This window comes from Setaria italica, unplaced genomic scaffold (genome assembly GCF_000263155.2).
Source record: "Setaria italica strain Yugu1 unplaced genomic scaffold, Setaria_italica_v2.0 scaffold_11, whole genome shotgun sequence".
NCBI classification, from domain to species: Eukaryota; Viridiplantae; Streptophyta; class Magnoliopsida; order Poales; family Poaceae; genus Setaria; species Setaria italica.
In genome coordinates, this window is record NW_014576735.1 from 95,749 (window position 1) to 107,982 (window position 12,234).

The following is a 12,234-nucleotide window of genomic DNA, read 5'->3' on the forward strand; positions in this document are numbered from 1 at the left end:
ACTATCATCTGCCAGTGCAAAATTAGTAGTGTCTAGTGCATAGGTTTGTATGTTGAAACTAGATCTTGTATGAGAATGCTTATGTGGCATCCTATTAAATGAGAATGAAACCCTTATGAAACCCCCACTGGAATAACTTGAGAACCTATTTCTTCCTCTCTATCCACACTCTCTCTCTCATTTATTATAGCGCCTCATAACTCCTATGTGGTTGTGTATTTAATGCTATGGAAACCATTCTATATGAAGGGTTGGAATTGCCCTTAGCTCATAGTACTTGCTACTATTTAAGGTATATTAATGTCCGGTGTTGTATTATCAAAGAAGTACTCCCAAAATAGAAGTTTCATAAATTTATTTTCCCTATCTAATTTAGAGAGTTGTTGTCAATTTAGATGGGAAAAATAAATTTGTTGTGAGATGTTACATTCTTGCTGCCTTGGATGCTGGTGTTCTGTTTGAAAAATAAATTTTGAATGCGACAGGTTCGAATAGGTTTATTCTATTTACAAAATAATATTTCAAAATTTTGTTCCAAAAGGAAGTTTGAAATCTATAAAAAGAAAACTAGGTATCTGCCATCTCTCAACTTTAAAATCTGTTTATTTTTTATCCCCTCTGCTGTTTTGAGAGTGGTTTCGCATGACGTGGCGTTAGGTCCCACATGTCTGGTGGTGGGTCCCACATGCTAGTCAATTTCTAGCATGAGGGACAAAAATAAACGAATTTTAAAGTTAAGGGATGGCAAATACCCGGTTTTGCACATGAGGGACGTCAAATGCACTTTTTCCATCTATTTGCGCCGAGAGGTGATGCTGTTTCTTTGGGCCGAACCTATTGACCAGTTTGACAAGCCCAGTTGCTTAACAGGCTGCTGACACGACCCACGCTCGCAGCCCAGAAAACGAACCTCTCGTTGACATGTATGTCCCGGCGGGATGGATAAGTGGAAATGAGCTAGCTAGAAAGCGTGTCGCCAGTTCATACAGATTCATATGACAATTGGCCGATGATGCTATAATATCTACGTGCAGAGCACAACAAGATTCATCATCATGAATTCAAATCACCAGTATATTGTTCAGTTTTGGCACAAATTAACCAATGATTTAACCATGCATCCAACCAATGTTTCAAATAATACAATGCCAAGGACGACGTACATTCATGAACCACGCATAAGAACAAAATTAAAGTTAGGGAGAAGAAAAGAAGAAGAAGAAGAAGTGAATAATGGAAAAATAATCTCAAATTAAAGCAGCGATCAGTCGACGTAGATTGCGCATGTGGCCCTGATCTCGCCGTCGGTGCCGGTGCGCACTCCGATCCTTCCCATGTTGATCATGGAGACGGCGAAGTCGGCGAAGAAGACGTCGACGGAGGAGGCGTTGGTCATGAGTTGGACGTAGGCGCCGGAGAGGCTGTCGTTGAGCAGCGCGGCGTCGGAGGCGAGCAGCGCCCGGTGGTTGTAGACGTTGTTGTAGTACCCCAGGTCGAAGGTGCTGGGCGTCGTGGGGTCGAGCGGTTGCACGGTGGCGACGTTGCCCGGCTTGCACTTCGCCGTGAGGTTCTTGGCGTAGTCGGCGTCGAGCGATGGGTCCTGGTCGCCGGCGCCGGTGTAGTTGTAGAGGCGGTTGGAGAAGGAGGGGCAGTGCGCGACACCGATGGAGTGGGCGGCGGAGAGGACGACCATGTCCTTGTAGCTGAGGTTCTGGGCGGCAAAGTACTGGGTGAGGACGGTGACGTTGCCGTCGGCGGGAGGCAGGAAGCGCAGGGCGTCCTCCTTGCGGGAGACGTTGCCGTCGCGCCGCCCGGTCTCCACCGCGTACGCAGGGCCCTGGGTGTAGTTGACCGCGTCTCGCGCCGCCATCGCCATGATGTCGGCGCAGGAGACGACGAGCGGGCAGGCCTCCTCGACCTTGGCCTTGACGGCCTCGATGGCCTCGTAGCCGCGCACCGTGGAGTTGGGGTCGGCGTCGCGCTGGGCCGTGCCGTTGTGCGACTTTAGCAGGAGCGCGGCGTCGCAGCCGGCGCCGAAGCAGTCGTGGAAGTGCAGCCGGAGGAGACCCGCCGGGAGCGTGACGTCGGCGGCGAACAGGGCCAGCAGCTCGGCGCGCACCAGGTCCTCCACGCCCGGGCACGTCGTGTTGTAGAAATCGTACTGCAGCTGCGCCGTTGTTGTGTCCATCATCAGGGTCGACGACGCCACGACGAGCACCAACAACAAGAACCTGCTGCCACGGAACATCAGCTGGGAAGCCATGATGGTAACAAGCTCTCGAGCTAGCTAGAGATGGATTGATGGATTGCTCGCTTGGAATTGGAACTAGCTTTGGATGTTGATGAGATGACGATGACGGCTAGCGTACTTATAGGGCCTTATCAGCAGGGAAACACTAGGATCCTTAGATTTGTTTAGTTTAATAGGGACGTGCGAGAGATGGATCGACATGGGAATTGAAGAGAATGTTGGCGGCAGCCGTTGACCTTGCTGGATTGGATTGGATGTTCATGGCCGGCATGACCTGACCGCCACCGTCGACATGCATGCCACTCCCTCCCGACCAAACGGCCGCAGAGCTCAACTAACCGTAGCTGTAGGTAGAGGGGGATGAATCAAATGAGTTAGGACCTGTGTGAGATAGTTGTATATAGTTGCCACAATTAATAATGCTATGAATTAGACATTTCAGATTCGACTGAAAGAAATTAAAACAAAGCGTTTTATACTAATGTTATGCTAGCTGGATATATAATGGTTTCCATGTTTTCTCTTCATCCCATTCCATGGTTCTCCAAATAAACACAAAACCTGAATTTTCGATCGGTAGGGTGTTGTGCCTGCCTGCTCTAAATACATGCTGCAGCTGATTGAAATCAAAGAGTTTAGCTCGTTTGACTTGTTTATTTGTCTCGTGTTTCAAACATCCAACATATGCGTTTGCTATCTGCAGTACACTAGCTAATCCGTCTGCTGAGAGCCTTGAGGCACGTTCACCATCGTCTCCTTCACCTACAAAGTATAGTCTAGTATTTGACTTTTGCGTGTCTGTACGTGCGCGCCTGCCGCAGAATTTTTTTTTTTGTCTTGCGCTAGTAGTGTAACAGCTAGCTATACTGAATTATGCAGAATTATGATGAGCAGATTTTCGGACATAGTTCCAGTTCATCACTTCTCAAGGGACGAGACATGCATCATCCCTAGACCACTCATTCAAAGGCTTCATCGTTATTTCAACCATCGTTTCTCATATATATAATCTTTTAATCATTCTCAAGTTCATTGTGTGTCTACTACATTGTCCTTTCCTTGGAGACCACCATATAGCTTTGCTCAAAGGCTGAGACTTTGGAGCTGCATCTCAGTCTTAGAATCTATGCACTTTGCCTTTAGTATAAGTTCCGAGCGCAGCACTACACTCCAAGTATCAGTGCAAAAGCTTCAGGCTAAGAACACAAAGCACTTATGATGGGAGGCAGATTAAACTCTCACTAGTCCAACAGCATCACCAGCCACGAGTGCATCTGGTGCGTCCAACAGCTTGCATCCGAAGGGTGCACCAAAAGCACCCGGAGCATACGATCTGTTCTCCCAGCGGTATCACTTCGGGAGAGGATTGAGCTGATGTGAAACTACACAATATTTACGCCTTTGTGGAACTAGAAATTATTTGAGCAGCACCACCAGATTTGCAACGACAAGACAGCGGGGGATAGATCGATGATTGTTCATTTATTCTCAGGATTCACAATACAATTCAAATGAGAAACGTACGTCGCAAACAAATTCCATGCAAGATCATGGAAACCAAATCATGCAAGCGCAAATCAAAGGAAAACATCCAAATCGAGACAACAAATCATATGAACAGCAACCAATCTGCTGGCTTTTGGCATGAATGGCGGAGTAGCGTGTCAGAGTCAGAGCACGAGAGCCACGGCCAGAGTAGCGATTGCCAAACCGGCGGTGGCGGTCAGGTGGTAGCTCCTGGCGGCGGCGTTGGAGCTGGGCGATGAGGGCGGGTTCACCTTGGAGCAGACCTGTCTGATCTCGCCCTTGTGATGCGTGAGCGCGCCGAGCTTGCTCATGGCGACGAAGGACGTGGCGAAGTCGGCGAAGAACTGGTCGGAGGACGTGGCGTTGGCCTGGCCGGCGACGTAGGCGCTGGTGGTGGGGTCGAGGAGCAGCGCGGCGTCGGTGGAGAGGAGGCCCCTCTTGCCGGCGACGAGGGTGTAGTAGTCGGCGTCGAAGACGGCGGGCGTGGTGGGGTCGAGGTCGACGAGGGTGGCGATGTCGCCGGGCTTGCACTGGCCGCGAAGGATGTCCGTGTAGTTGGCGTCGAGGGTGGGGTCGGAGGAGCCGTTCTGCCCGCCGAAGTTGTACAGCCGCGGCGACACCGTCGAGCACCGCGCCTTGCCGATCGTGTGCGCGCCTGCGGTGGGGTGGGCCAGCAAATACAAATATTAGTGGGCCTATTATTCAGCATTTCAGCCTCTAATGACCCACTTTGAGGAATCAGCAGCCCACGAGAAGACGCTCAGAGCATTATATGGCCCATCGAGACCCAATACCCCTTTCTCTCTTTCGTTTTTGTCAATTGCAAGTGTTGAAACTTTATTTTGCCTTCACATGGCCTCGTGCAAAAATTTGCAAAACATGATGTAACAGCGACGAAATGTCGTAACAAGCTGTGAATGACGTCAACCGGTTTAGTTGGTTCAAACGAATTAAAATTCAATCTGTTTCCAAAGTTAACGCATAATTCGAGGGATGATTGCATTTCATACTAGTAAAACACACGCTGAACTCAGGTTTTATGTTACTGACCAACTGTACTCCATATTACTATTAGATTAGACGCCAGAATAATTCGTTGCATTTACCGAGCTCTTCACCTCAAAAACCATATCTTTCATGAGAACAGATGGCAAAAAACTTTGGGTCCGATACTGCTGGAAGAAGAAGAAGAAGAAGCTATATAGCGTACCAGAGAGGACGGCGACGTCCTTTGCGGTGAGGTTGAACTTGTTGGCAAAGAGGGCGATGATGTCGGCGATGGTAGCGCCAGGGGGCGGCGAGTTGAGGGCCACGTCCGCGGCCACCGACCTGTTGCCGTCCCTCCGGCCAGTCGGGAGCGGGATGAAGGGCCCTTTCGTCTGATATATGAATATGAATATGAATCGATCGTCATGCATCATCATCAACACATACGTATTACGTAACTAGGCATTACTACATACCAGCCTTATGGAGTCTCGCGCGGCGAGTGCGAGCGTGTCGGCGCAGGAGACGACGCCGGGGCATGCCGCGTCGAGCTTGGCCTTGATGGCGTCCACGACCTCGTAGCCGCGGACGCCCCTGTTGAGCGGCGCGTCCTTCTCGGCGGTGTTGTTGGCGGTGGAGTCCAGCAGGATGGACGCCTCGCAGCCGCCGACGAAGCAGTCCACGGAGAAGAGGCGGAGCACGGCGCCGGCGAGCTCGGGCGACTTGGCGACGATGGCCGTCATCTCCTTGAGCACCACCTCCTCCGCCTGCGGGCACGTCTTGTTGTACGCGCCGATCTGCACGTGGGCCTCCGCCGCCGGCGGGGGCATCATCGCTGCTATCAGCATCACCATCAGGAAGAGCAGCGGTGATCTCGCGGCGGCGGCGGCGGCGGCCATCGTGTACTGTATACACACACACACACACACCCTCTCTTCCTGTTGGATGGCTTGGCAAGACGACTGACGATATATGATTTGGATGCAGCTATATATGGTAGCTAGTATATGATTTGAGTACTGGCCGGAGGAGTACTGCATGCAACAAACATGCATGCGAAATCATATCCATCATACAGATCACAAGGAAGTACAAGGAGGTACGCAGCAAACAACCCTTGTGGTGGTACTTGCGCTCCTGCTGCATTTGTACTACACCATCGACACAACAGATCAAGAATGTCAACTGCTGCTTAATTAAACACAACCAGTATATACAAAGTGTATCTGCTTGGAGATAAGGTTGTGTAATCCAAGCAGCAAGTATATATGTGATTGAATATAATCAGTGACCATTTGCTGCATAAAAATTCAGCCAAGCAGTACAGCCACTTCAATAACAATCTGAATAAATGCAGGTCAACTCCGGCCCATTTCAGACAGTTGGATTGGATATATTTAGCGAGCTGATCGTCCTGAGTCATACGCGTGATGTCAGTAGCACTATGAATGCCTGTCATCTTCATCCTCACAATAACAATATCCCGAGATGAAAGTGATGCGAATTCATACCCTTTTTCTTCGCCAAGCTAGTGTGACGCCTCATATGTTTGACCACACACGTTTCACCTCAAATTAAGATCAGCAACACACAAACATGTCAAAAGATACACATACATACACAAATGCACAATCTCTCTTTCTATTGTATATCTGGCCTCATGCATGCTCCTGGAGTCTCTTTACTTCTTTGAGGGGGAAGAATGGAAAGCTGATGTTGCACTATTGGACCAATGCTGGGCTTAAATCACTGGAGCCTTGTAACACCCAAAATTTCAGATTTTGCAATATAGTAAAATTTGCTAGAAACAATTTTGCTTGTTTAGGGCATATAAGGTCGTTTTGCAATTTTTTCTAGGCAGTTAAGCATTTTCTAAATAAATTAATGAAATATAGAAATTTATTTGTGCATCCATGCTGCTGCATTGTGTTCATTTTGTTTGCTTGGTTTCAGTTTTGTGCTTTGGTTTTAGCTGTTGGATCGTTTTCGGTCAGTAGATGTGTTTCTGGCAAGTTTTCTGTCAGGTTTCAGACTTGTTTCAGTTCAGGCGTTGCTTTGTTCTGTCTGTGCCCTTGCTTCAGCTCCACACCGGCCCAGCTCCGCGCTCCGCACCGCACCAGCTCCCGCACCGTTCCCCTCTCTCTTTCGCTGCGCCGTGGGGCCCGCGCGTCATCTCCTTCCTCTCTCGCGCGCGCACAGGCGCCGCATCCGACCGGGACTCCGGTTCGAGTCCGAGCCGCGGCCGCGCCCCTTGCTCCATCCCTGTTTCGGGCCGCACGTCGAGGCCCGCATAAAAGGCGCCGCCACCTTCTGCCCCCAACCGCCAAACCCTAGCCTCCGTCCCCAGCGCGCCGCCGCCCGTGCACCGTCGATCTCCTCCGCCATTGCCTCCCGTCTCTACGAGCTTCGCCCGGAGCACCGCGAGGAGGTGGGGAACCCGACCATCAAGTCCCCGTGCGACCCCGTAGGCGCCTTCGCCCGGACGAGCTCGTCGGAGCGCCGCCGCCGAGCCGCGCTTCGCGCGCTGCCTCCGCCGCAAGAACCGTCTAGGCGACGCCCTAAACCGCCCCGCTGTTTCCTCTTCTATCCCCTGGTCGAGTCCGCGTCCAAAACCGCGCCCGGAGGCTCATTTTCGAGCAGCTCCGGCGGGTCGCCGCCGTTCGCCGCCGCCTCGCGTCGCCAGCCGCCCGATCGAGATCCAACGGCCCAGATCAAGTCAAACGGCCGCATCCCAGTCAGCCGCGCCGTTTTTGCGAAAAAGCCCCAGCACTTTTCCATATTTTCTCCGCACTTCAAAAATCCTCCCGTTTAAGTCCGTTTCCTTTCTCTTAGGCCCCTGAGTTTCTGCATATTTGAACCTGCCGTCTAGCTTGGCTCTTTTGCGCGTTAAACCTTTGGCTTATGTGCGTAATTATGTTTTAGGTCCTCGGTTTCTTGCCGTTAGATCCCTAAAAGCTTAGTTTTCTCGCAGATAGACTCCTGTAGTTTGTTTTGTGTGTATCTTTTGCGTCCTAGCTCTATTTAGCGTTCTTTATGTCCTCGCGTTCGTTTCGATGCATAGAAAAGTTTTGTAAGCTTGTTTTCTTCTATTTATATTGATTGGTGTACTGTTTTCTCAGTTTATGCTTTTGTTTGCATGTATGTGCTCATGTGACGCGTGTAGAAGGACATCAGTTCGAGGGGTACGGGGAGCAACCTTTTGAAGAGTACGAGCAGCAGGAGCAAGTGCAAGAAGGCAAGCCGTGCCCTTGATCACACATTTAAGTCCCATTACACCTTATTGTTCAATACAATTTCGCTATGCACTTCATATTATAATCATGATGGGTCCCAATAAAGGTTTTTCTAGTTTTATACCATGTACTTTGAACAACCGGGTTTACTTTTATGCTGGGTAGCTCATGCTTTGCTCAACCTGGTTGGTTTAAATATGAATCAACATTAATCTTGTTTTATTTATGCTATACCTTTCACTAATACAAGATCACAATGCTTAATTGGAACATGGAGCGACCATCCATAAAAACAGTGTAACCACAAGGACTATCATGGCTCTGGTCTTGGCTAATTAATTAGAAACTCTAGTCTGGGGTAATCTTACCGAAAGGGCAAGAGGGGAGACGTTGATGGGGTATAGCACCTGTCCTCTTGGGTAGTGGGCTTAGCTAAGATACTGTACCCACTAGGGAGGGTTATGCTCTACTTCGACCTGAAACCTTAGCGGGTTACCACTTGTTAGTGAATCTTTGTAAAGGCCTCGTAGCGTCCCTATGCATTCACACCTCGGAAGTGTGATATGGTGCCTTACAAACACCGCATGGTTGGGTCCAAAGTTTTTTTGAACTTTTACACGACTTGTGGGTAAAGACGTGCGACCTCTGCAGAGTGTAAAACTGATTGATCAGCCGTGAAGAGTAGCCTGGACCCTCACATGATAAGATATTCGAAAGATGGACTTAAATCACATGATAAGGAATGGCTAATGCTAATAAAATTTGACCAACTAATTTAAAAGCTGATGCTGATTAAACCATAGCCATTTCTTGGTTAGCCTTACACCACATTATTCCCCACAACTTGTTGAGTATCAACCATAAGTGTACTCACCCTTGCAAAACCGTTGTTCGGACCAAGTAGATCCCAAGGAGTTCCTACAAGACTTCGAGGAGTTCTAGATGTGTGTTTCTTCAGTCAGCTGCCTGTGGAGTCGTTGCTACTTTTGAAGTTCCGCTGCGTAATAATTAGATTCTGTAATTTATTTGAGACTTTCGGTCATGTAATCATGGTTAATATTCTCTTTATTTTGTTATGGTGCTGTCTTTATTACTCAATGCATTTGGTTTTATCCTTAGAACCGGGTGTGACAATCCTGCCTCATTTGGGCCTCTTGTACTACAGCAAAAAGGCTGCATTTTGTACCCACTAGTATATCGGATTATTTCAGCCCACTTAGCCTTGAGTACAGGAGATTACTGCTGGTGTAGACACACCATTGTACTAGATCTTTGTGAACCCTTAAAAAAAAACTAGATCTGTGTGCAACCACACTGCTAGGTTTTGCAAGTGACAAAGTGTAACCTTGAAGAAAGGAAGATTTTATAAAAAACCAAAACACAGGAGATCCTGTTTCCTAGCTAGAACGTGCGGGACACGGTCTTGTCTGTATCAAGCAACGCCGAGCCAACAGCTGTAGCACGTTACTTGAAATGCAATCAAACAGTACTGAAAAAAATTACCAGGTAGTGAATGCATCATGGCCAATATAGCAATAATATGTGATCTGATGTATAGCCCCATAAGAGTATGCAAGAAGCAGAGAAGAATGAAATAAAATGAAATGAAATGTATATATCCTAGCTAGCTAGTTTTTTTTTTTAGTACAAAGTAGTCCATCATCACTCAGCATGCATGCGGATCGATCGATGACATTTCGAGATGGTAGCTAGCTATTAGCTACTCCTACGATTAAACACAAGATATATAGGGCAGGCTGTAACAACTAATTAACACTGAAGTAGCTAGTAATCCAATCCAATCCAATCCAATCCATGTCAGTTGACGACGTTGCACTTTCTCCTGATCTCTCCCTGGTCTCCGGTGAGCACGCCGATGGCGGCCATCTTGGCCATGGAGACGGCGAAGTCGTGGTAGAAGTGTCCGTCGTACCTGCCTGAGGCGGCCTGGAGCACGTAAGCCCTGGTGAAGCGGTGGTCGAGGAGTGATGCGTCGGAGCGGAGCAGGCCGCGGCGGCGGGCGACGTGGCGGTAGTAGCTGGTGTCGAAGGTGTCGGAGCTCCCGGGGTCGAGCTCCGTGGTGGTGGTGCTGTTGTCGTCGGCGTAGGGGCTGGTGCACCGCATCCGCAGCCTGTCGGCGTAGCGGGCGTCGAGGGCCGGGTCGGGGGTGCTGCATCCGGCGGAGGCGTAAAGGCGGTCGGCGTAGGAGGAGCAGTGCGCCTTGCCGAGCGTGTGCGCGCCGGAGAGCACGACGAGGTCCTTGAGGTCGAGGCCCTTGGCGGCGAAGGCCTGGACCATGAGGCCCACGTCGCCGTGCAGCGGGGGAAGCTCGCCGCAGCTGCCGGCGCTCGAGATGCGGCCGTCGCGGCGGCCCAGGGCGACGGGCCACGAGGGGCCCTTCGCCAGGGAGACGGCGTCGCGGGCCATGAGGGCCAGGATGTCGGCGCAGGAGACGGTGCCCGGGCACGCCTGCTCGAGCCGGTCCTTGACGCGGGCCACGACGTCGAAGCCGCGGAGGCTGCCGTTGGGCTTGGCGTCCCGCTCCGCCGTGTTGTTGGGCGTCGAGTCCAGCAGCACCGACGCGTCGCAGCCCTGGAATAATGGATGGATTATGAATATGAGTTGTTGCAGTTTGTAACAAGATGAAGATGTATGTAATGTCAAATATCTGCAGCTAGGTAGTAGGTACCTGGACGAAGCAGTCGTGGTAGTGCAGCCTGAGCAGCGCGGCGGCGAGGTCCGGCGACGCCGTGACGGCCGCCGCCGTCTCGTTGCGCACGATCTCCTCCGCCGCCGGGCACGTCTTGTTGTAGTAGCCCACATCGAGCTGCCCTGCAGCTGATGATGATCCGGTACACAAGACGAGTAGCAGTAGTGCCACCGGCACAACGCCGCCGGCGAGCGAGCGCGTCCTGACGGTCGCCGCCGCGGCCATCTGGCTAGCTGCTAGTGCAAGTGGATGGGTAGTGGTGCTACTGTGCTAGCTGCGCTCCAACGGGCAGCGAGATGGGTGCCCACTGCTCCTATGTATACTATACTGCGGTGCCATACTCTGTTGCATGCCAGTTCATCGATCAGTTTTAAGTGATCCAAGCTAGGGGACCGATGATATGTATATCCAATTCAATACATACAGTGTATATGAGATGATGCAGCTTCGATTCTCGCACACGGGTCGGTTGACTTTGCTACAGCTTAGTAGCATCGTCATCTACCAAGATTATAGTAGTATTGATGAAGAAGAATCTCGGCATCGCCGGCGGGCCTCAGCGGTGGCCGGTGATTCTGTTCTGGCTGGGATTAGTTTGACTATCTGGCCGCGGGCCTTCATTATCAGTTGCGTTGCCCGCTCCCTGCTCATTAGCTAGCTTCATCATTACTATAATAACCTTCTCCTCTCTCAAGTCTGACTGACAGCACGACGCTGCCATCGCAACGCAAGCTTAACGCGTATTCACAGTAATCAATCCTGCTAGCTAGGCTAGCTAGGCTACAAGAATTAATATTGGGTCTCAATTCAACTTAATGACGTGATCTGGCAAGTGAAATGTAACCTAGGCAGGAGTAGATGTTGCATGGCCTTGCTTGGTGTCCTGCTGTTCGAAGAGGAAACCACCACGGCGTATTCACAGTAATTGTTTAAAGCCGTGTACTAATCTGGTCTACTATTTCTTAAATTTGGAATTAGTAAATGATGGAATGAAGCTTTGTTGCACACAGAATTATTAGGACCCAAATGGAGTGAACTAATCGATATTATGAAAATAGTTCATTTTAATGTCGGATGTTGCCTTTTTCCTTGTAAATTGTTTCACTTGTTGACTCTGTTGTAGAATGTGTTTTCCTATTGGAAAGAATGAGTGGGATGGCAGATATCCTCTGTTCTGGAGCAGCAGGCTCAAAGCACAAGATTCTGAAAATAAGACCGGCCCAGGCCCAGCACATGACTAACTTAGCTAGTACTGGGCCCAGATCTGTCCTTGATTATGGGCCGAAAAGCCCACACGTTCCGCTAACCACCACCACCAAGCTGAAAGAGAAATTCTTCAAGTTTCCTTCCCTAAAAAAGGTTCGAGTATTTTAATTTGCAAGTACAGCTATGATTTTTGGACCTTTTTTGTTCATAAGAAAGCCTCCCCCTACCTATAAGGCGTACGTGTGCAACAAAAATTTCCTCTGTTTTTTTATCAAAACAGAAAAAGGGAATCTGAACGACTTCTTAATCCAAAAGAAATC

The 12,234-nt window shown here is 49.8% G+C and overlaps 3 protein-coding genes across 3 annotated transcripts; all 3 read right to left on the bottom strand.

Annotated features, from left to right (window-relative positions):
* Positions 1-1,056: 1,056 nt before the first annotated feature.
* On the bottom strand, positions 1,057-2,601 carry LOC101755294 (peroxidase 1). The gene is made up of 2 exons (XM_004987208.3): positions 2,488-2,601; positions 1,057-2,231 (listed from the first exon to the last, which is right to left on the bottom strand). The coding sequence occupies exons 1-2, from the start codon at positions 2,547-2,549 to the stop codon at positions 1,265-1,267; spliced, it is 1,029 nt and encodes a 342-aa protein (XP_004987265.1). The 5' UTR covers positions 2,550-2,601; the 3' UTR covers positions 1,057-1,264.
* A 1,111-nt stretch (positions 2,602-3,712) lies between these two features.
* Positions 3,713-6,040, bottom strand: LOC101755700 (peroxidase 1). The gene is made up of 3 exons (XM_004987209.4): positions 5,242-6,040; positions 4,989-5,157; positions 3,713-4,433 (listed from the first exon to the last, which is right to left on the bottom strand). The coding sequence occupies exons 1-3, from the start codon at positions 5,818-5,820 to the stop codon at positions 3,922-3,924; spliced, it is 1,260 nt and encodes a 419-aa protein (XP_004987266.1). The 5' UTR covers positions 5,821-6,040; the 3' UTR covers positions 3,713-3,921.
* Positions 6,041-9,567: 3,527 nt separating this feature from the next.
* LOC101756102 (peroxidase 1) lies at positions 9,568-11,058 on the bottom strand. The gene is made up of 2 exons (XM_004987210.3): positions 10,688-11,058; positions 9,568-10,590 (listed from the first exon to the last, which is right to left on the bottom strand). Exons 1-2 carry the CDS (start codon positions 10,931-10,933, stop codon positions 9,817-9,819), a joined length of 1,020 nt encoding a protein of 339 aa, XP_004987267.1. The 5' UTR covers positions 10,934-11,058; the 3' UTR covers positions 9,568-9,816.
* Between the last annotated feature and the right edge of the window lie 1,176 nt (positions 11,059-12,234).

What these genes read in the sequence shown, in the direction of transcription:
- LOC101755700 (XM_004987209.4), bottom strand. Translation starts at nt 5,820, where the DNA reads ATGCATGTTTGTTGCATGCAGTACTCCTCCGGCCAGTACTCAAATCAT. An exon ending in CGCGAGACTCCATAAGGCTG is followed by an intron (nt 5,158 to 5,241) that starts GTATGTAGTAAT and finishes TTCATATATCAG; the next exon opens with ACGAAAGGGCCCTTCATCCC. An exon ending in GGACGTCGCCGTCCTCTCTG is followed by an intron (nt 4,434 to 4,988) that starts GTACGCTATATA and finishes ACCCCACCGCAG; the next exon opens with GCGCGCACACGATCGGCAAG.
- LOC101756102 (XM_004987210.3), bottom strand. Translation starts at nt 10,933, where the DNA reads ATGGCCGCGGCGGCGACCGTCAGGACGCGCTCGCTCGCCGGCGGCGTT. An exon ending in ACCACGACTGCTTCGTCCAG is followed by an intron (nt 10,591 to 10,687) that starts GTACCTACTACC and finishes CCATTATTCCAG; the next exon opens with GGCTGCGACGCGTCGGTGCT.
- LOC101755294 (XM_004987208.3), bottom strand. Translation starts at nt 2,549, where the DNA reads ATGCATGTCGACGGTGGCGGTCAGGTCATGCCGGCCATGAACATCCAA. An exon ending in ATCCAATCCAATCCAGCAAG is followed by an intron (nt 2,232 to 2,487) that starts GTCAACGGCTGC and finishes CCGTGGCAGCAG; the next exon opens with GTTCTTGTTGTTGGTGCTCG.